At 46.3% G+C, this 22,637-nt stretch overlaps 2 protein-coding genes across 4 annotated transcripts; one reads left to right on the forward strand and one right to left on the reverse strand.

The window, feature by feature from the left end:
• Positions 1 to 1,609: 1,609 nt before the first annotated feature.
• TMEM79 (transmembrane protein 79) lies at positions 1,610 to 17,914 on the reverse strand. 3 transcript variants are annotated; one of them, XR_014028069.1, is made up of 4 exons: positions 17,059 to 17,914; positions 14,807 to 15,020; positions 10,784 to 12,312; positions 1,610 to 1,732 (listed from the first exon to the last, which is right to left on the reverse strand). XR_014028069.1 is itself a non-coding variant. In XM_081340132.1 (4 exons), the coding sequence occupies exons 1-3, from the start codon at positions 17,771 to 17,773 to the stop codon at positions 12,093 to 12,095; spliced, it is 1,149 nt and encodes a 382-aa protein (XP_081196258.1). In that variant the 5' UTR covers positions 17,774 to 17,914; the 3' UTR covers positions 9,739 to 11,248; positions 12,088 to 12,092. The 3 variants fall into 3 exon arrangements, 2 of the variants coding, with proteins under 2 accessions (XP_081196258.1, XP_081196257.1); XM_081340132.1 differs by lacking the exon at positions 1,610 to 1,732 and having other exon boundaries at positions 9,739 to 11,248; positions 12,088 to 12,312; XM_081340131.1 differs by lacking the exon at positions 1,610 to 1,732 and having other exon boundaries at positions 9,739 to 12,312.
• On the forward strand, positions 4,614 to 9,480 carry LOC308675130 (uncharacterized protein). The gene is made up of 3 exons (XM_081340136.1): positions 4,614 to 4,921; positions 6,586 to 6,750; positions 9,217 to 9,480. Exons 1-3 carry the CDS (start codon positions 4,658 to 4,660, stop codon positions 9,349 to 9,351), a joined length of 564 nt encoding a protein of 187 aa, XP_081196262.1. The 5' UTR covers positions 4,614 to 4,657; the 3' UTR covers positions 9,352 to 9,480.
• Positions 17,915 to 22,637: the final 4,723 nt, after the last annotated feature.

A 22,637-nucleotide genomic window follows, 5' to 3' on the forward strand; every position in this document is an offset into this window, starting at 1 on the left:
TCTGTGGTCATGTGGCCGGCATGACTAAACGTCAAAGGCGCACGGAACGCTGTTACCTTCCCACCGGAGTGGTCCCTATTTTTCTACTTGCATTTTTACGTGCTTTCGAACCGCTAGGTTGGCAGAAGCTGGGACGAGTAACAGGCGCTCACTCTGCTACGCGACACTCAGGATTCGACCTGCTAAACTGCCGACCTTCTGATCGACAAGCTCAGCGTCCTAACCCACTGAGCCACCGCGTCCCTTTCTCTAGACTAGACATACCCAATTCCAGCAACCCAATTCTTTCTAGGTTTGAGCCTCCAGCCCCCTAATCATCTTCGTTGCTCTTCTCTGCATACGTTCTAAGGTCTCCGCATCTTTTTAATATTGTGATAACCAAAACTGGATGCAGTATTCCAAGTGTGGTCTTACCAAGGCGTTATAAAATGGTATCATGTAATCTTGATTCTTTCCCTCTGTTGGTGCAGCATAGGACTGCCTTGGCTTTTTGGGCAGCTGCAGCACACAGCCAGTTCATATTTAACAGATTATAAAGTAAAAAATAAAGCTTAAATTCCCTTTGTTTACCGGTATGTTTATTGTCCCTATGAACCAACGGGCACCTGATCACTGCTCCAGCTCTTGGCAAAATACTTTCTGAGATAGACTGGGCTGAGAAAGAAGGATTGACCACCACCACCACCCCACACACACAAGTCAGATGTGAGGTTGAACTACCCATGTCCAGAATTTCATCCTACCTGTTCCCTCCTGGAACTTCAGAATCAACCACTAAACAATTTCCTCTGTTCGCCTTTTCTGCCAAGAAATCCTGAAGCTCCCCTAACAGTTTGCCTCCTGAAGAATCAGAGAACGTCTCCAAGCTTTTACTGAATGTGAAGTGAAGTGGTATATACCTTTAAGTGCCATTGTTATTCTTTCTGAACACGCTTGGAGGAGCTTATATAAGAAGAGACCAGACAGCCATTTGTCTGAAATGGCATATAGGGTTTCCTGCCTGAGCAGGGGGTTGGACTGGATGACCTCCAAGGTCCCTTCCAACTTCTACTGTTATGAATTATGAATGTCCCAATTTCCCATTTTCTTGGCCATAAAATGGATTATAACCTCATGAAATGAGCAGAAAATACTCTGATCCCCCAGGGAGCAATCAGGTACGGGTCTCCAAAGCCTCGTGTCAAAGAAAGAGACACCCTTCATTTATGTGACCTCCACGGAACTCACATCTGAGGCAAAACTTAAGTTTGGGGGGAAAAGAAGAGGAAAGAATATGGCGATTTAGCATCACCCTCCAAGCAGGAGGCGTGAAAAGGAAGATCTGCCAGGTTCTAAGCAGGCTGTGAAGAAAACCGTAGAACGGTGATGGCGAACCTTTGAGAGACCGAGGGCCCAAACCGCAACCCCAAACCCACTTATCGCAAGGTGCCAGGGGCGCATCGGCATTGTGGTGCCCTCGGGGGGAGCGGGGAGGGGCAGGGAGGTGCCTCTGAGTGCCGTAAAAAACGGGGGCACAAAAATGGGCTGCAAGGTGCAAAAACGGCCACCACCGCGCCGCGGGGTGCAGCTAGAAGGCGCTGCCCCCCCGTGCAAGAACGGGGCAGGGCTAGTGAGTATCACGCATGCACTAGCCCCGCCCCATTTGCAGCAGCGCGTGCATGTTCACGGCCCCGTGCCCGCAGGCACGCGTGTAAAATGCTTCCCCCTCCCTTTTCTTCCAACGGTTGGCGACCTCTGCTCTACCACCTCTATGCGAGCTTGCTAATCGGCCGCTTCGCCTCCTTGGTGCTGGGCGGGGTTCATGCTCCGGGTGGCGGTGACGGTCTGATGGATCTGCTGCTGGTGGTGGCAGCACGCGTGCCCACAGAGAGGGTTCTGAGTGCCGCCTCTGGCACGCGTGCCATAGGTTCGCCACCAGTGTCCTAGAAGGCACAGGCTCCGTTCACCAACTAACAAGCAAAGAACAGGCAAGGAGACAGACCAGGCTAACTCTAATCCTAACCCTAACCCTTAAAACAATTCCCTCCAGCTTGCCCAACAATCACCCGCGAGAGGACCGCAAGAAGCCTGCAAGGAGAAGATTCTGTGCCCTTAAACTGAACCCCAATCCAGAATATGGCAACGCCTAGACATTAAAAAGTAGGTCTTGTTGAATGAGATCCTCAGTCCATTAAGTAACAGCTTTCTGCCTCCTGCCCCATCCTCCAGATTTCAATGGTCCTGAAGTTGCTTAGATTTGCACCAAACTTTCAGGACTTTCAGACCTGCACTAAACTGGAGGTTTTCAAAAACAGGCTGGACAACTATTTTTGACTGGGAGGGTATAAGGTGTCCTGCCTTGAGCAACAGGGGGTGGACTAGAAGGCCTCCAAGGTCCCCTTCCAGTCCTAGAATTCCATATTCTATGTTCTAGTCATGTGGGTTTTTTTTAAAAAAAGGGGGTTGTTATTATCCTTGAGTGCCCGGGGTTATATGTTGCGGGGGGGGGGGGGGGCGTTTTCTTTGTATTTTTAATCCTGGCATGCTGCTCAGTCATTTGTGTGAGGTGGGTGGGTGGGGGAGAAACAAAAGGAGGGGGGAGGGACATGGAGGGAGTGAGGGAGAGTTGCAGAGTTGACAGAAGGGAGGGAGGGAGAAAACAAAGTAAGGGAGGGAGGGAGGGAGGGAGGGAGGGAGGAAGGAAGGAAGGAAGGAAGGAAGGAGGAAGGAAGGAAGGAAGGAAGGAAGGAAGGAAGGAAGGAAGGAAGGAAGGAAGGAAGAAAGAAAGAAAGAAAGAAAGAAAGAAAGAAAGAAAGAAAGAAAGAAAGAAAGAAAGAAAGAAAGAAAGACAGGATTGTTTATTTGCAAATTAGCTCAGAATTCTCCCTGCTATGAGGTCCTTGGTGTTCTCTGTGCCAGCTGTCCTGACCTCTCCCAATTTGAGGCCGAATTCTTTTTCATGCTTACCTGGCTGGAGATCCTGTGATCTGAATATGGGGTTTTCTACACATGAAAAACGACACTTGGACACGGAGGGAGCCACAGTCTTGTTGCTGAAGCCCTCCCAACATTCTGCCTTCCCTCTGATCTCTTGACAGCGGATCAATTTTTCTTGGCCACCATTCTCTGCATCTCCTGTTTTGGGTTCGCCTTTGAACTTTCTGCCAATCTGATTTGGGGGCTTCTCCGTTTGCTGCCCCCCCTTTCTCTCTCTCTGGACAGAATATTATTATTTCTGGCAAATAATTTCTGGGCCACGCATGGCTAGCTCTGGCCAGAATACTTTGAAGTCACTGAAGGCCCAGAAGTATCTGTGGAACATTTGTGTTTTTTTTAAAAAAGGAGCCAAGGATAATAAAGATAGTCAAAGCCAAACAATTAACAAGAGGGTTCATTTCTGAAAGCGCCAATTCACCTGCGTTTGACTTGGCAAAGGTTTGCCCAGAGCAATTTTAAGCACATTAGAGATGACCAATGGACAAATATCCCACTGGCCAAAAAAACAACAACTCCTTGACATGGAAAATCATTGGATTATCCTCCAAAAGGCCGGTTGTCCTCCCTCTCTGGGTTGTGAAAAGACAAAAAAGATAAAAATCCCTTAAACTCTGTATTCCAACATTCCTTCCCCCCACCCCCAAGTCTCATCTTTTAATCTCTTTCCACCTATTTAATCTTCCAGAGGGGTCAGAAAAAAAAAATTTCTAATCTTAAGTTCTCTTTGTTCTTCTTCTTCTTCTTCTTCTTCTTCTTCTTCTTCAATGGACTTCTCTGGGAATTTTTTTTATTGAAAAGTTTTACAGTACATTTTTTAAAAAGAAAAACTCCCTCCCTCCCCCTCCCCTCCCCCCAACCCTCCCCTCCCCTCCCCTCCCCCCCTGACTTCCCAGAGCTGAATACAGGGTATAAACTTTACAAACTTAAGCTAAAATATGCTAACAAGCAAAAATAAAACATTAAATTCTATCGCACTTTAACTCTCCTTAAACATAACTATATTACTAACAAATAACAAATAACTGATAATACATCATATAAAACTGGGAATTTTTAGGTGGGCATGGAGGGCCGTGATAGGATTTGACATACAAACCAAAAGCAGTACATCATTCTTTCTCTTAAAAAAAAAGGAGAATGCCATTTTTGTCTACATCCCAAACAAGCCAGACTTATTTATTAAACTAATAATTTAAATTTAAAGAAAAAAAACCAACAAACCACCCACCGTCTAGGAGGATTGCTTTGGTAGCACCTCAAATCCTTACATTGATCTGAAGGGACCGGTCAAGCAAAAGTCGATTTATCTCCCTTGTGCGTGGAATGAATATATTTTAATTTTTGGCTCAACCCCAGCGGGGGGGGAGAAAATGGGAGAATTGGCTTTCGAAGGCCGGTTTCAGGATGTCCCACCCAACGAAATCAATGTTGGGGTCACATCCGCGCATGAGAAGGGAAGGCAGATGACCAAGGAAAAGAGAATTTCGTGGCCAAACAAGCCTTCTTTCAGGGGAAGAAGACTGCCCAGCCTGAGATGACCGTTTACCTTTTCTGATGTGTCTCCGGGGAGGTGGGGCTATCTGAACTTGGGGGCGGAGCCACTGAACCTATATCAGTCAGTGCCCCACACCCCCAGCCTGCCCATCACTGTACAGGAGTTGTGGGTGTTGACTTTGGCACCATGGGTGGCTGCTGGCAAATGGTCTTTGCCTGCTGCCTACTTGTCCAAAGGCTTTCAGCAGAAGACCAGGTGAAAGACGATTCAACCTCTGCGGTGAACCCAGACGAAGAGCTGGAGAAGAGTATCCCGCAACGAATCGCTTCCCTGCAGGAAATGGGCCAGGATGAAATTAGCAACTTCACCGACTTAGTCTTGCAATATTATAACCGGCGGGCAGAGTCCCTGTTGATGCCTTTTGAGAACACAACAACCGTGACGGTCAAGGTAAGCAGCGCCTTGAAGCGCCTGAGATATTCTCCCTCAGCTGATTCTTTCACTGAGGATTCTAAACATTGGGCCATTTAGCCTGTTTGCACCCTCTCACCCCACAGGAAGGCTGGACGGTAATACCCATAATTCCCTGTCTTGTCAGTTGCTGAATTAAGAGACCTTGCAGTCCAACCCAACCAGTTGAGGAACACTGTCATGTCCATTGACCTAGGAAATAGCTGCCTATGTCTATCTCTATATCTATCTATCTATCTATCAATCTATCTATCATCTATCTATCTATCTATCTATCTATCTATCTATCGACCGATCAATAGATGATATAGATATAGATATAGATATAGATATATAGATATAGATATAGATATATAGATATAGATATAGATATAGATATAGATATAGATATAGATATAGATATAGATATAGATATAGATATAGATATAGATAGAGATAGAGATAGAGATAGAGATAGAGATAGAGATAGAGATATAGATATAGGGATGCGGTGGCTCAGTGGGTTAAGACGCTGAGCTTGTCGATCAGAAGGTTGGCAGTTTGGCGGGTCAAATCCCGAGTGCCGCGTAGCAGAGTGAGCGCCTGTTACTCGTCCCAGCTTCTGCCAACCTAGCAGTTCGAAAGCACGTAAAAATGCAAGTAGGAAAACAGGGACCACTCCGGTGGGAAGGTAACGGCATTCCGTGCGCCTTTGGCGTCTAGTCATGCCGGCCACATCACCACGGAGACGTTCTCGGACAAGCGCTGGCTCTTCGGCTTTGAAACGGAGATGAGCACCGGCCCCTAGAGTTGGAAACGACTAGCACGCATGTGTGGGGGAATCTTTACCCTTACCTGATAGATAGATAGATAGATAGATAGATAGATAGATAGATAGATAGATAGATAGATAGATAGATAGATAGATAGATATGTCATTTATTTTGTGGGGTTTCTGATTTCTTGCCTGTCCTTCAGAAGCTCAATTGCATTCCTATCTAGCAATGGATAGAAACTTATCAAGGAGAAAAGCAATCTAGAATTAAGGAGGAATTTTCTGACAGCTAGAACAATTAATGAGTAAGCAGAGAGAAATGAACTACAGGAAAAGCAGACAGGTATAATCAACTGTCTAGTAACCAGTCACTAAACTGTTCTTGGCTATGATTGGTTGCTTGCTCTAACCCCATTCACACGTGGGATGGATTCACACAACCCTAAACCAGGTTTAAGTTTTCAAGTCACCGTGGGCAAACCAGAATCCTCCAATACGATTGACATTGATTCCAGGTTTACCCGACATTCCAAGACAACATTCCAGGGTGAATTCTGACATTGCATTAAACCCCAATCACCCCAGCCCCATTTTAGCCAATCCTAGCACGTTGTACCGTCTTAATTTCTGGGGGGGGGAAAGAGTGCTGTTGCATTTCTGCAAGGGGGTAATTTTGCCTGTTTCCCCATGATTTCTCCATGGTGCTAGAAAGAGCACTTTTCACACGCTGAGAGTAATTTCCTGCTGGGAAGGGAAATTAAGAAGTCAAGATGGTGGCTGCGATCGCACACTTGGGGGGGTGACTGTTTTTTTTTTGACCTCTCTCCCTGATGGTTTGTCCTTTGGGGGGGCATCCCGGAGTCAAAACACCCCCGATTTGTTTTCCTAGAAAGCCGTTGGCTCCGTGTTGTACCTGCAGATGACGGTGGAAAAGACGAACTGCACCAAGAAGGACGTGAAACAACAACGCAACTTTTTAAGGTCCTTGAGTCACCCCGACTCTGAAGAAGAGCCCCCAAAATATTGCGGGTCACTTCCCGACCACGAGAAGGAGGTAAGGAAACAGGGCTTGGTCATTAATTGGGCTGCCCGGGAACCCCAAGCTGAGTTCTTAGGATTAGTTCCTTCCAGCCACAGGATGCCCCGCAAATTTATTCCTTTTTAATTATTTTCGATATCTTAAAGTCCTGCTTTTATCGTTTTTCTAAATGACTTGAGGCAGGAACATATCTAACAGTCCTTCTTCCCTCTGTCTTCCCCACAACAACAGTCCTGTAAGGTGGGTTGGGGGCTGAGAAAGAAACTGGCCCAGAGTCACCCAGCCGGCTTTCATGACTATTGCCTAAGGCAGGATTAGAACTCAGCGCCTGGTGGCGATTGGCCCAAAGTCATCCAATTGGCTTTTGTGCCTATGGTGGAACTGGAACTCATGCTCTCCTGGTTTCTAGCCAGGTGTTTGAAGATCCTCTACGGCAGGGCTTTTCAACCTTTTCACTCACTGTACCACTTTTAGGATAGGGCAATATCCGAGCACCACCAGTCGCCTAGCAAGGGGTCAAAAACTTGATGACCAAAAAAAAAGAGGAAAAAAGTGATGAAGTACAGGTAGTCCTCGACTTACAACAGTTCGCTTAGTGACTGTTCAAAGTTACAATGGCACTGAAAAAAGTGCCCCCCGAGCCACAGCCGAGCAAGACACCTGCCTGCCCGCCTGGCGGCGCTCTTCCTCCTGTCCGAGGTTTTCATCGTTGTGAGCATTTGTGTTGAGGGTTGGCAGCGGGGGTGGGGTAGGGGGTGTTTGGTGTTTATTTCCCCCCCCCATCTGCTGGGTGGTTGCAGCAGGTTTTGGTCCCTTCACATGACCCTGGGACACTGTGACCGTCATAAATATGAATCAGTTGCCCAGCATCTGAATGTAAATCACAAGGCCCAGAAGATGCTGCAACATTCCAGCTGATCGGCGCTTCTTCTGGGCTCAGAAGCGCCAGGATCAGTGCCGAGCTCCAGCTGGATCCTGGCGCTGATCCTGGTGCTTCCGCTGAGCCCCGACAGCCCTGCAGCACCAGCCATCTCTCGCTCAGGCTTGTGCGGTGCTGCCCCCGGTTCAGCTCATTCCCCTCCCCCGCTGCCACTTTTCTAGGATGGCCGCGTACCACCTTCCAGGTGCCAATGTACCACAGGTGGTACCCGTACCACTGGTTGAAAAGCCCTGATCTAACGGCTCTATGAAATCCAAAGTATTTACTAGCCCTAAGTTGAAAAATAATACAAAACAGGTAGTCCTCAACTTACGACAGTACAACAGCTTAGTACAATGGCACTGAAAGAAGTGACTCGCGACCACGCTTCACACTTATGACCGTTGCAGCATCCCCACGGCCATGTGATCAGAATTCAGATGCTTGACAATTGGTGCATATTTATGACAGTCGCAACACCCCAGGGTCACGTGATCCCCTTTGGCAACCTTCTAACCAGCAACGTCAATGGGGAAGGCAGATTCACTTCACAACCGTGTGACTTAACAACTGCTGTGATTCACTTCAAGACTGTGGCAAGAAAGGTCGTAAAACGGGGCGAAGCTCCCTTAACAACCGTCTCGCTTAGCAACAGAAAGTTGGAGCCCAATTGTGCTCGTACGTTGAGGACTACCTGTAAGGTACAGAAATGCATTAAATTATAAGACAAAGTGGGTTCCAAACACAATGCATTTAGCAGCATGTTTAAAATGACTCTTGCTTGCTTTTTTTGGGGGGGGGAACTCGCGCGAGGTTTTCAAGAAACGAATGGATATTAATTTCTCCAGAGTGATATAAGTTCTCCTGCCTTAAGCTTTGATTACACTATCACGACCACCTTAGAATCAGAGATGGAAGGGACCAACACTCCTGTGTTTTTATGTTTCCGGGCAAGAGTGATCAGTGCTTTTGTTGTAAAAGAAAAAGGTGCCGGAACTCACACGTCATACAACCCGCCTTGCCTACCCTACAAGGTTCCACCCAAAAAAGGTGCTGGAACTCCGTTCTGAACGTTCTATGAGAAAAAAAGCCCTGAGAGTGATACTTATTTTGTGTAAAGGTTCCCCCGCACATGCGTGCTAGTCATTTCCAACTCCGTTTCAAAGCCGAAGAGCCAGCGCTTGTCCGAGGACGTCTCCGTGGTCATGTGGCCGGCATGACTAGATGCCAAAGGTGCACAGAACGCTGTTCCCTTCCCACCGGAGCGGTCCCTATTTTTCTACTTGCATTTTTACGTGCTTTCGAACTGCTAGGTTGGCAGAAGCTGGGACGAGTAACAGGCGCTCACTCTGCTACGCGGCACTCGGGATTCGACCCGCCAAACTGCCGACCTTCTGATCGACAAGCTCAGCGTCCTAACCCACTGAGCCACCGCATCCCTTATTTGTGTAAAGTCCATTGCAATTGTGATGGTTACGTCCTGGGAAGCTTTTAGTACACATCGGACTTTCTAATTTGTTCCTTGATTTTCCTCCCACCTTCCTCTCTCTCTCTATTTTCAGCAACTGAACTGCAGATTCGACATTTTCAAAGATGAAAGGTCTTACAGGGAAGCTATACTGGGCCACGACTGCAAGCCAACTAAAATAATCGATAGGGAGATTTTTAACGTTGAAGATACAGAATCACCGAATTAGATGAAGCAAGCGGGAAAATAACCCCAGAAAGGTGATGTCGCCCCCCCACCTCACGCTAGAATCGTTGGTAGCCTTCTTTTGCCCCCCCCCCCCGCCCCCTTATCCTGAAATAAGAGAATAAACTCAAATTGCAAAGCTTTTGCCATGTGACTGACTGGCTGTGTCTCTGCAAGCTTCTATTTCTTTCCCAACCATTTGTCCCCGCAGAAGAGGTCAACAGACCCCCCCCCCCCTTAAACAAGATTCTTCACTGGATAGCCTCTGTTAGCCTCTCAGGAAATTTCTCCTTCGTTCCAGATGGGATCTACCTGTGAGGAATTTCCACCCATTGTTTTTGTCTTCTGCCCTCAGGGGCTTTGGAGAATAGGTTTAGGAAAGATTCCCATCATAATTTTATTCAACCGATCAGAGTACAAAATACAACGACAATGGAAATCATGGGAAAAGGGGAAAGAGAGGAGCAAGGAGGGGGAAAAAAGATGAAAAACATTAACTTTCAGAACAGTAGAATGAACATAATAATGCCACAGCCACAACATTTTTGTTCTCTAACAAAAAAACAAACAAACATGCATCCCCAAACAGTTTCATGTTTGTCTATTTCAAGCACAAAGTCCAGAAGCGGTTTCCAGAGAGAAACGACGTTAGACATATTCTTCTCTTTGATTAATTGAATTCGGCCATCTCTGCGAATCCCCATCAGTTTTTCCAACCATTCTTCCATTGTAGAAACAGTTTAGGAAGGATTCCGAGAAATTGGAAGAGGTTCAGAAAAGGTCGTGGAGATGAGCGGGAAAGTGGAAGTGAAGGGAACCCAATTTATATAGAACGTAGAATCCTAGGGACCTCAGAGGTCTTCTAGTCCAGCCCTCTGCTCAAGGCAAGAGTCTTCTCAGCCAAATGGCTGTCCGGTTTATTTTTGAAATCCTCCGGCCTCCGCAATCCCAGGAAGCAAAAGCTGTTCCATTAATTGTTCTCGCTATCAGGAAATTTCTCCTTACATTTAGGTTGGATCTGTCTTCAAACAAGCTTCCATTTCTTGCCCTGCCCTTTGGTGCCCTAGGGCAGTGATGGCGAACCTTTGAGAGGTTCACCGCAACCCCAAACCCACTTATTGCAAAGTGCCAGGGGCACATCGGCACTGCGGTGCCCTCGGGGGGCTGGGGGGGACAGGGAGGTGCCTCTGAGTGCTGCCTCTGGCACGCAAAAACCGGGGGTGCAAAAATGGGCTGCAAGGTGCAAAAACGACCACCGCCGTGCCACGGGGTGCAGGTAGAAGGCGCTGCCCCACACAAGAATGGGGCAGGGCTAGTGAGTATCATGCAGGCACTAGCCCCGCCCCATTTGCAGCAGCGTGTGCATGTTCATGGCCCCGTGCGCACGCACATGTGTAAAATGCTTTCCCCTCCCTTTTCTTCCAATGGTTGGCGACCTCTGCTCTACCACCTCTATGCGAGCTTGCTAATCGGCCGCTTCGCCTCCTTGGTGCTGGGCGGGGTTCCTGCTCCGGGTGACGGTGGTGGAGGCCTGATGGACCTGGTGCTGGCAGCGGCGGCACGTGTGCCAACAGAGAGGGCTCTGAGTGCCGCCTCTGGCATGTGTGCCATAGGTTCGTCACCACTGCCCTAGAGAATAAGTCCACCCCTTGTTCTTTGGGACAGCCCCTCAAGTTATTGGAAGACGGCTATCATGTCTCCCCTAATTCTTCTCTTCAACTTGGGGGGGCATATTGGACTTCGTGAAAAATATTGAAGGGGAAACGGAGTGTGCCAGCTTATCTGCCGTCTCTAAAGGGGGAAGAAGGACCAGACCCAGTTTCTTTCCTTCCAAGAACAGAGGATGGCTTCAAGTTGTAGGAAGGCACCCAGATGAAGGTCAGGAAGGACTTCTAAACGATCTGGCCAAGACAAAGACACCAAGGATGCGGAGCAGGGACAGACTTCTCTCCCAGGAGTGAGGAGCTGAGGTTGGCCAACTGGGATGGTTTCACTGTTTTTTGACAGAGGTGGGGTAAGACTATGTGGCCTTGGGGACAGGGGGGGGGCTCCTTCCAATTCTTCAGTCGGCCAAGGGCGTAAATGAGCCCTGCAGAGCGCAGAAAGTCAGCCCATTCCCCCACCCCAAGAGAACAAAATATCTTGGGGAATATTAAAAGAGGCAGGACAGACTTATTTCCCTCAAGGGAGAAATCGAGAGAAAATAACAAAGGCAGAAAGCAGCCCCAGTCTCCCTGCCATTAAAAAAAAAACCAGCTTCAAACTTAGAAACCCGAGGAGCCCAATCTTTAGAAATGGAGATTTAGTAATTCATTCAGAAAGACCGGGGCGCACTATTCATAAGCAAAAGGCCTTCAGCCCCCCACCCACCCACCCCGCAGTTGATGGGAATTGAGAATTTACACTCCCCCACCCAGCTCCAAGGACAGGAGAGGACCTCCCGGCCACGATGGGAGTCAAGCACACCCAAGAACAGGTCAAAGCACATTGCACAGGAACAGGCCTCTGAAATACACAGTCCAAAGAAGGCATTAAGAACCCACCCACTCTCAAGTCCATTTTGTCAGCTGTCCCAAGAACCGCAATGCCGTCATTGGTCCTGCTCATCAATAAGCAGAAACCTCTTTTCCTAAGCGGTCTCCATTTTATTTCCAGCGTTTTACTCCCGGCTTGGAATTGGACCCGATGTTTCTTTCAACAAGAGGTTCAGAAAGGGAAGACTGGGGCTTGGGGCTCTCACCGGCTTCACCCCCAGTAGCCCCAGTTGGAGGCAGCCAGCTCCTGCTCTTTCGCCAATGGGGAAGAAGCCACCTTGAGACTCCGAATGGTAAACATGTTCTCCGTGTCCAACATAAACATGCTGTAGAGGTTGAAGAACAACATGGCAACCAGGGGGAAGAAGGTCAAGCCGAATCCAAAGCCTCGGAACGAGCGGCCCATGGCGTACGCCACCCAGTAGAAAAGCCTGGGAGGGCGAGAAAGAAAAAAAAATGGTACAGAGCAGGACTGGGTCAAAAAAGTCAAAATGGCAGCCACAGCGGCAGGATCCAAGCATCACAGCTGTTGTGTCCTTGTGGGCATCCCATCAAAATTCCAAGCCGGCTTTTGCGTTTCACAATTAATATTCCAGCGAAGAGATAACAGGATAAGAGAGTTGGGACCCTGGGAGGTCTTCTAGTCCAACCCTCTAAATCAATCGAGCAGGAGACTCTGTGCCAGACAGATGGCTATACGGTCTCTTCTTATAAAAGCCTCCAGGGATGGGGCACCCACAACGCCTTATGTCTACGTTTGTTATTTGAGTTGCGTTTTTCTTAATTTATGTTACGTTTTTGCAGGAGGGCAAGGCTGCGGAGCCCTGCAACAACCACCCTGTGAGGTAGGCTGGGTTGGATTCTTGCAGCGCACAAGACGAGGCATTTGTGGTCAGTTTAATAATAATAATAATAATAATAATAATAATAATAATAATAATAATAATAATAATAATAATAATAATAATAATAATAATAATAATAATAATAATTTAATTTGTATACCGCCCTTCTCCCGAAGGACTCAGGGCGGTGAACAGGGCCATACATAATAAAAAACAGGATACAAAAATTAAAATGTGATTAAACAACTATGCCCGTAGTAATTGATACATATTAAAAATTAAAAGTTTGGGGTTTCTGCCTTGGGGAAATCCAGACCTCGTCTTAGCAAGCGGTGGCAAATCCTCCAGAAGCAGAGTTATGCGAACCCAACCTCTAACGTAGCCATGGGTGTGTGTGTGTGTGTGTGTGTGTGTGTGTGTGTGTGTGTGTGTGTAGGTCTTGAACTGGTCCCAGTCCAACCTTGAATAACTAGCAGTGGTGTGTGTGGTGGTGGGGAAGCAGCCTCTGTATTCCAGCCTCTCTCAGAATCACAAAGACACAGTGAATTTTTAACACATCAAAACTGTTAATTTGAATGGTGACAGAGCACAAAGATTGTTAGGTGCAAAGAGAAATACACACTTATTTCCCTAGCCAGGAAGATAAAGCAGGAATGGTTAAAACTGATCATGGTATTCAAAGAGGAGAATATATTTAAGTACTTTTTTTTCACTTGGATATCACTTCTAGATTGTGTGGAGGTGTTGAAAGAAACCAAAACGTTGACTTTTTTGACATTTTGTCGATTAGATAGATTTGCCGTTAGAGAAATGGCTAGTTATATACTAATGTGTTCAGACAAAAAAGTTGAGGCTGGAGTGTTTTTATCTTGTGCTGTGCTAAAAAGAGTCAGAAGTCAACGCCTTTTCTCCCCCCCCCCCTCTCTTTTTCCTTCCCCTAATTTCTTATTTCTGTTTTTCTTTGTATTTTATGTATTAAATAAATATAAAAACATAAAACATGAAAGAAAAAAAAATCTGTTAATTGATAAGATGCCTGTGATCTACGGTCTCCTTTTGGACAAGGGGTTGGACTAGAAGACCTCCAAGGTCCCTTCCAACCCTGTTACGTTCCATTCCATTCTGTTTTTCTATTCTATTCCATTCTATCTTATCCTATCCTATCCTATCCTATCCTATCCTATCCTATCCTATCCTATCCTATCCTATCCTATTCTTATTCTACTCTATTCTTATTCTATTCTATTCTATTCTATTCTATTCTATTCTATTCTATTCTATTCTATTCTATTCTATTCTATTCTATTCTATTCTATTCTATTCTATCCCATAATTCTATCCTATCCTATCCTAATCCATATCCCATCCCATCCCATCCTCTATTCTATTCCATTTGATTCTATCCCATAATTCTATTCTCCTCTGCTCTCCTCTCCTATTCTATCCCATAATTCTATTCTATTCTATTCTTATTTCTATTCTATTCTATTCTTATTTCTATTCTTCATTTCTATTTTATTCTCTTCTATTCTTTATTCTCTTCTATTCTTATTTCTATTCTATTCTATTTTTTATTATTCTACTCTATTCTTATTTCTATTCTATTCTATTTTTTATTATTCTATTCTATTCTATTCTATTCTATATTCTTATTCTATTCTATTCTATTCTATTCTATTCTACTCTACTCTATTCTACTCTATTCTATATTCTTATTCTTATTTCTATTCTATTCTATTTTTTATTATTCTATTCTATTCTATTCTGTTCTATATTCTTATTCTTATTCTTATTCCTATTCTATTCTATTCTATTCTATTCTATTCTATTCTATTCTATTTTCTTATTCTTATTCTTATTCTTATTCTTATTCTATTCTATTCTAATTTCCAATTCCATTTCCATTTCCATCTGACGTTAGCAGCACTGACATCAGACTGGCGCCGGAAGGGACCTTGGAGGTCTTCTAGTCCAGCCCCCTGCTCAATCAGGAGACCCTCTACCAGACAACTGGATCCAACCCAGAGGGAGGGTCCAGCAGTGAGAGGAGAGAGGGCTGGTCGGGCTCTTTCTCTCTTACCGTGAGATGGCAAAAAGGGCCGTCAGCAGCGGGATCAGCTTGAGCCACTCCTGGGGCAGGTAGGTGGAAAGGACGCTGATGTTGAAGAAGTAGAGGATGAACAGGTCGACCGACTGCGAGACGAAGTGCCGGTGGATCTGCACCTCCCGGCTCATCTCCTCAGTAGGCTGCAGAGAGGAGGCACAAAGGCGGGACACCCCGTAAACCATCATCCCTGTAGGGGAAGAGAGTCAGGAGAAAGAGGTTGGGAAAGGGGGACTGGCTGAATCAAGGTAACCTAGAGGCTCTATAGTCCAGCCCCCTGCTCAACCAGGAGACCCGACAAGATCCCAGTCAAATGGCTGTCCTGGCTCTTCTTAAAAACAGTCTCCAGTCATGGAGTTTCCAACGTCCGTTCCGCCGATTTCATTATTCTGTCACTGAGTTTCTGGGCAAGACCGTCATCGTTGGAAGGGACCTTGGAGGTCTTCTAGTCCAACCCCCTGCTCAGGCAGGAAACCCTATACCATTTCGGACAAATGGCTGTCCAGCCTCTTCTTAAAAGGCTCCAGTGATGGAGCACCCACAGCTTCTGGAGGCAAGACGTCCCACTGGTTAATCGTGTTTCTCACTGTCAGGAAGTTTCTCCTTAATTCCAGGTTGTTTCTCTCCTTGATGTGTTTCCATCCGTTGCTTCTTGTCTTGCCTTCGGGCGCTTTGGGGAAGAGGTTGACACCCCCCCTCTTCCTTGGGGCAGCCCCTCAAATATTGGAAGACTGCTATCATGTCACCCCTCGCCCTTCTCTTTGTTAGGCTAACCGTACCTATTTCCCTTAGCCATTCATCTTAAGATTTAGCCTTCAGACACCCCCCCAAGGAGACAATTCTGCAGAATTCCAAAGGGGCTGGAGGGCAATTCCCATCATCCTTAAGGAAGGTCTGACTTTTTTTTTTAAGAGGAAGGGGGTCTATTTAATTCTCCAAGCAACTGTAGGCAGGACAAGAAGCAACGGATGGAAGCTAATCAAGGAGAGAAGCAACCTAGAAATAAAGAGAAATTTCCTGACAGTTAGAACAATTAACCAGTGGAACAGCTTGCCACCAGAAATCGTGGGCGCTCCATCGTTGGAGGTTTTTATAAGAAGAGACTGGACATTCACCTGTCTGAGATGGTATAGGTTCTCCTGCTCAAGCAGGGGGCTGGACTAGAAGACCTTCAAGGTCCCTTCCAACTCTTGTTATTCCATTCCAAATTTCCTGGAAGGCCAGATTGGAGAACTCTGCTGGGTCTTCCCATCGTACAGGTTCTGGGGGGGCTGATGGACTTGGTAGTCCAGCAAAGCTCCAGGATTTCCAGAGTCTTCAGAGATGCTGAAGAAAGGAAGCCGAACGCTGGAGAAGGCACAATTTTTATCTCTTATTCTGTTTTTCCGGGGAGGGGGGCAGCTTTTGGGCTGGATCCTTAAACTCCCATTTTAAGAAACATAATTAAAAGAGTTACCTTGAGGGACAGCCTTTACCAGAGGTAGGCAACCTCAGCTCTTTTATAACTCGTGGACTTCAACTCCCAGAATTCCTGAGCCAGCCAAGTCATGAAGGGGCCATATTTGCCCCATGCTGGCTGAGGAATTCTGGGAGTTGAAGTCCACAAGTCATCAAAAGAGCCAAGGTTGGCCCTAGACCAGGGGTAGGCAACCTTGGCTCTTTTATGACTCACAGACTTCAACTCCCAGAATTCCTCAGCCAGCCATGCTGAGGGGAAAGGGAGAGGTTTCCAAGCTGAGCCAAGCTGGCTCAGGAATTCTGGGAGTTGCAGTCCATGAGTCATAAAAGAGCCGAGTTTACCTACCCCTGGCCTATACATTTTATAAATAAATTAATAAAGGGAGGGAGGGGCTGGGATGAGCCAAATGTTGGTCTGAAGGATTTCCCAAAGTTCTGCAATTCAAGCATGACGGGTAGCTCTCGCCGTACGACCGTACGGGAGCCTGTTGTATGTTATAATCGTCATAAAACAGGTGGGTCACTTTTTTTTTGCAGCGGTCGCAAAGCAAACTGCCGCAGTGAAGCAAACACGGTGGTCATTAAGTGAGCCGACGGTTCGCGAGGGGCCCAGTTTTGCCGTAAAACAGGAAGTGCCGTTTCCCGTCAAAAATAGTAAAACACGGACACGTGACGGAGCCTCTTAGCCACCCGGGGGAACGAAGCACGGGTCTCCAGGCTGGCAGCGAAGGATGGCACCTTCTCCTCCACGGCCAGCAGATCCTGCTCACCTAAAATGATGGGGAAGGTGGCAAAAGCCCCACAGCGCAGCGTGTACACCAGCCGGGCGCTCGTCTCATCCATGGGGGGCACGTCGAAGGGCAGGAAGACGTAAGCGCCGTAGATCAAGCCTGGGAAGACAATCATGGCGCTACTCATGGAGCCCACGGTTTTGAGATTAGCCGAGCTGCAGCAGCCCTTCGACCGGCAACACGGGGTCTGAGGTCGCTCCCCGGCAGGACCGGGGGGTTCGTGCGAATAGGCCGAGCAGCCTCCAGCGAGGAAAGTCTGATGCTCAGGGTCGCCCTTCTCCTCCTGGCCCTCTGCCCTGTCCTGTGGCGGCACTCCCAGCCACCACGACTGCTTCTTCTGGCTCTTGGGGCGGTGTTCGATGCAGAAGGGGTCAATGGGGACAAAGGGGTGGGCCGCCATGGCGGGCATCCCACTGCCCTCGTCATCCTCAAAAGGCTTCAGGAAAGCCTGGTGGTCCATGGCGGAACCCAAAATGGCTGCCTTCATGCTCCCTTCCGGGCTAGGCCGGGCGTCCTTCTCCAAAAGCCCGGGCATCTCTCCGGCTACATCGTGTTGGGCTTTGTCCCAGGGCAAAGTGGCCTCGGCGTTGTCCAGACACGGCTCCTGGCTGTGACTCTGGGCCAGGTGCTCAGGGAACGAATCCTTCCCCAAGGGCACCATCGCCACCTCTTCCAAAGGAGCAATGGCCGACATCGTTGACTGTTTTAGAGAAGTCTGTTCCGTGTCGGTCGAGCTTTTTTCCTGCTAAATCTTTGCAGTCTCCATTCCTTCTTCCCCAGAACGGGAGGAGGATAAGGGGAAAAACCTTGGGATGTGCTGCAGCCGCGCTTCTCGTGCTGCAAAAGGGATGGAAACATATTAATGAATTGGTTTGGAGACAGCCAAGGAATACAGAGTGCAAAAGTGGGTGGCTGAAGGCCGCGCCACCGAACAAAAATTTGCAAGAAGCAGCGCCAAGGAAATCTTTTCTTTTGCTGGTTGTCCGGGGGTGAGGGGGAGAGAATTATAAAAAAGATCAGTACGGGAACGATGGTTCCATATTAAAGCTTGGAAGGGGAACGATCCATTTTTAAGGATTTTTAAACCGTGTTGAAACAAAGACGTTGAGATCCTGGAAAGAATGCAGAGGAGAGCAGCAAAGAGGATTAGGGAAGATAAAACATACCAAGGAACGGTTGCAGGATTTGGGTTTGGCTAGTCTAGTGAAAATAAGGACCAGGGGTGACATGATAGCATTTTCCAATATTTGAGGGGACGCCAGAAAGAAGTCTCTCTGTGTGTGTGTGTTTGCGTGTGTATACCTATCTTTCAAAGCACCAAAAGGCAGGACAAGAAGCAACAGATGGAAACTAATCAAGGAGAGAAGCAACCTGGAATTAAGGAGAAACTTCCTGACAGTGAGAACAATGAAACAGTGGAACTGCTTGCCACCAGAAGTTGTGGGTGCTGCATCACTGGAGGCTTTTAAGACAAGACTGGACAGCCACTTGTCTGGAATGGTCGAGGGTCTCCTGCTTGAGCAGGGGGTTGGACTAGAAGACCTCCAAGGTCCCTTCCAACCCTATGTCTCTATGAGACAGATAAGAAGATAGATAGATGATAGACTGATACAGATGACAGATAGATGATAAATGATAGAGATGATAGACTGATAGATTGATAGAGATGATAGAGATAGATGATAGATTAGGTAGATAGATGCAGAGGTTGATGATAGATAGATAGATAGATAGATAGATAGATAGATAGATAGATAGAAGACAGATGGTAGATGATAGATATAGATACATGAATAGATAGATATATAGATGATAAATAGATAGATGATAGATAGATGAATAGATGATAGATAAGATAGTAGACCCCTTCATGGATTACTGCCTTGTCGTGGCGAAGGGGCTTGCGTAATTCAATGAAGCTATGAGCTATGCCGTGCAGGGCCACCCAAGACGGAAAGGTCATAGCAGAGAGTTCTGACAAAACGTGATCCACTGGAGAAGGAAATGGCAAACCACTCCAGTATCTTTGCCATGAAAACCCTATGGACAGTACCAAAAGGCAAAACGATATGACGCTGGAAGATGAGCCCCTCAGGTCGGAAGGCGTCCAATATGCTACTGGGGAAGAGCAGAGGGCTAGTACTAGTAGCGCCAGAAAGAATGAAGCGACTGGGCCAAAGCCGAAAGGACGCTCAGCTGTGGATATGTCTGGTGGTGAAAGGAAAGTCCGATGCTGTAAAGATTTTTTCTCCATAGGAACCTGGAATGTAAGATCCATGAATCAAGGAAAACTGGACGTGGTCAAACAAGAGATGACAAGACTGAACATTGACATCTTAGGTATCAGCGAACTAAAATGGACAGGAATGGGTGAATTTAATTCAGATGACCATCAGGTATACTACTGTGGGCAAGAATCCTTAAGAAGAAATGGAGTAGCCTTCATAGTCAATAAAAGAGTAGGAAAAGCAATACTGGGATACAATCCTCAAAATGACAGAATGATCTCAGTTCGAATCCAAGGCAAACCATTCAATATCACAGTAGTCCAGGTCTATGCCCCAACCACCAGTGCTGAAGAGGATGAAATTGACCAGTTCTATGAAGCACTACAGCACCTTATAGAACTAACACCAAAAAATGATGTTCTTATCATCATGGGGGATTGGAATGCTAAAGTAGGAAGCCAAAAGATAACTGGAATAACAGGCAAGTTTGGCCTTGGAGTGCAAAATGAAGCAGGGCACAGGCTGATAGAATTCTGTCAAGAGAATACGATGGTCATAGCAAACACTCTTTTCCAACAACCCAAGAGACGGCTCTACACATGGACATCACCAGATGGTCAACACAGAAATCAGATTGACTATATGCTCTGCAGCCAAAGATGGAGAAGCTCTATACAGTCAGTAAAAACAAGACCAGGAGCTGACTGTGGCTCAGACCATGAGCTTCTCCTTGCAAAGTTTAGGCTTAAACTGAAGAAAGTAGGGAAAAGCACTAGGCCACTCAGGTATGAATTAAATCATATCCCTGTTGAATATACAGTAGAGGTGACAAATAGATTTAAGGAATTAGATCTGATAGACAGAGTGCCTGAAGAACTATGGACAGAGGTTCGCGACATTGTACAACAGGTAGCAACCAAAACCATCCCAAAGAAAAAGAAATGCAAGAAAGCAAAATGGCTGTCTGAGGAAGCTTTGCAAATAGCTGAGGAAAGGAGGGAAGCGAAAGGCAAGGGAGAAAAAGAAAGATACACCCAATTGAATGCAGAATTCCAGAGAATAGCTAGAAGAGATAAGAATGCCTTCTTAAATGAACAGTGCAAAGAAATAGAAGAAAATAATAGAATAGGGAGGACCAGAGATCTTTTCAAGAAAATTGGAGAAATGAAGGGAACGTTTAATGCAAAAATGGGCATGATAAAGGACCAAAATGGCAGGGACCTAACAGAGGCAGAAGAGATTAAGAAGAGGTGGCAAAATTACACAGAAGAACTATACAAGAATGAGCTTAACGTCCCAGATAATCACAATGATGTGGTCACTGACCTTGAGCCAGACATCCTAGAATGTGAGGTGAAGTGGGCCTTAGAAAAGCTGAGCAACAACAAAGCTAGTGGAGGTGACAGTATTCCAGCTGAGCTATTCAAAATCTTAAAAGACAGTGCAGTAAAAGTGCTACACTCAATTTGCCAGCAAATTTGGAAAACTCAACAGTGGCCACAGGATTGGAAAAGATCAGTTTACATTCCAATTCCAAAGAAAGGCAGTGCCAAAGAATGTTCAAACTATCGCACCATTGCACTCATTTCTCATGCTAGTAAAGTCATGCTTAAAATCCTACAAGCTAGACTTCAGCAGTATGTGGATCGAGAACTACCAGAAGTGCAGGCAGGATTTCGAAGAGGCAGAGGAACTAGAGATCAAATTGCCAACATACGCTGGATCATGGAGAAAGCTAGGGAGTTCCAGAAAAACATCTACTTCTGCTTCATTGACTATGCTAAAGCCTTTGATTGTGTGGATCATAACAAACTGTGGCAAGTTCTTAAAGAGATGGGAGTACCAGACCATCTTATTTGTCTCTTGAGAAACCTATATGCGGATCAAGAAGCAACAGTGAGAACTGGACACGGAACCACTGATTGGTTCAAAATTGGGAAAGGCTGTATACTGTCGCCCTGCCTATTTAACTTATATGCAGAGCACATCATGAGAAAGGCAGGGCTAGATGAATCAAAAGTTGGAATTAAGATTGCCGGAAGAAATATCAACAACCTAAGATACGCAGATGATACCACTCTAATGGCAGAAAGTGAAGAAGAACTAAAGAGCCTCTTGTTGCGGGTGAAGAAGGAGAGTGCAAAACTTGGGTTGAAACTTAACATTAAGAAAACCAAGATCATGGCATCTGGCCCTCTCAATTCCTGGCAAATAGATGGGGAAGAAATGGAGGTAGTGACAGATTTTATTTTCCTGGGCTCCAAGATCACTGCAGATGGGGACTGTAGCCAAGAAATTAAAAGACGCTTGCTCCTGGGGAGGAAAGCCATGGCAAATCTAGACAGCACACTAAAAAGCAGAGACATCACCCTGTCAACAAAAGTGCGTATAGTCAAGGCTATGGTCTTCCCAGTTGCAATGTATGGCAGTGAAAGTTGGACCATAAGAAAGGCTGAGCGCCAAAGAATTGAGGCCTTTGAACTGTGGTGCTGGAGAAGACTCCTGCGAGTCCCTTGGACTGCAAGGCGATCAAACCGGTCAGTCCTAGAGGAGATCAACCCTGACTGCTCTTTAGAAGGCCAGATCCTGAAGCTAAAACTCAAGTACTTTGGCCACCTAATGAGAAGGAAGGACTCACTGGAGAAGAGCCTAATGCTGGGAAAGATCGAGGGCAATAGAAGAAGGGGACGACAGAGAATGAGGTGGCTGGATGGAGTCACTGAAGCAGTAGGCGTGAGCTTAAATGGACTCCAGAAGATGGTAGAGGACAGGAAGGCCTGGAGGAATATTGTCCATAGGGTCGCGATGGGTCGGACACGACTTCGCAGCTAACAACAACAACAAAGATAGTAGATGATAGAATAGAATAGATAGATAGATGAATAGATAGATATAGATAGATGATATATAGATGATAGCTAAATAGATAGTAGATAGATGAATAGATAGATAGATAGATAGATAGATAGATAGATAGATAGATAGATAGATAGATAGATAGATAGATAGATAGATTCCTGGAGTTACGAGTGTTCCAACTTTGGAAATTTCCTGGACAGCCATTTGTCTGGAATGGTCGAGGGTCCTCCAAGGTCCCTTCCAGCTGTATGATTCTGATTCTAAACTTCTTCAGATCAGGCAGGGCTAAACAGCCCGGCCATTTTCACACCAAATATGAAGTCAGAATCTAGTTTAACCAGAAAATGATGGTCCTGGATTGCTGCAAAGCTGGTTTGCTGAGCTAAGATGCAGTATATTTAAATTTATTATTGTTTTCATCATTATTATTATTAATTAAGGCACCACAAAGCACAATTTTCAGTGAATGGG

The sequence above is a fragment of the Vipera berus genome (assembly GCF_964194415.1).
Source record: "Vipera berus genome assembly, chromosome: 16".
Lineage (NCBI taxonomy): Eukaryota > Metazoa > Chordata > Lepidosauria > Squamata > Viperidae > Vipera > Vipera berus.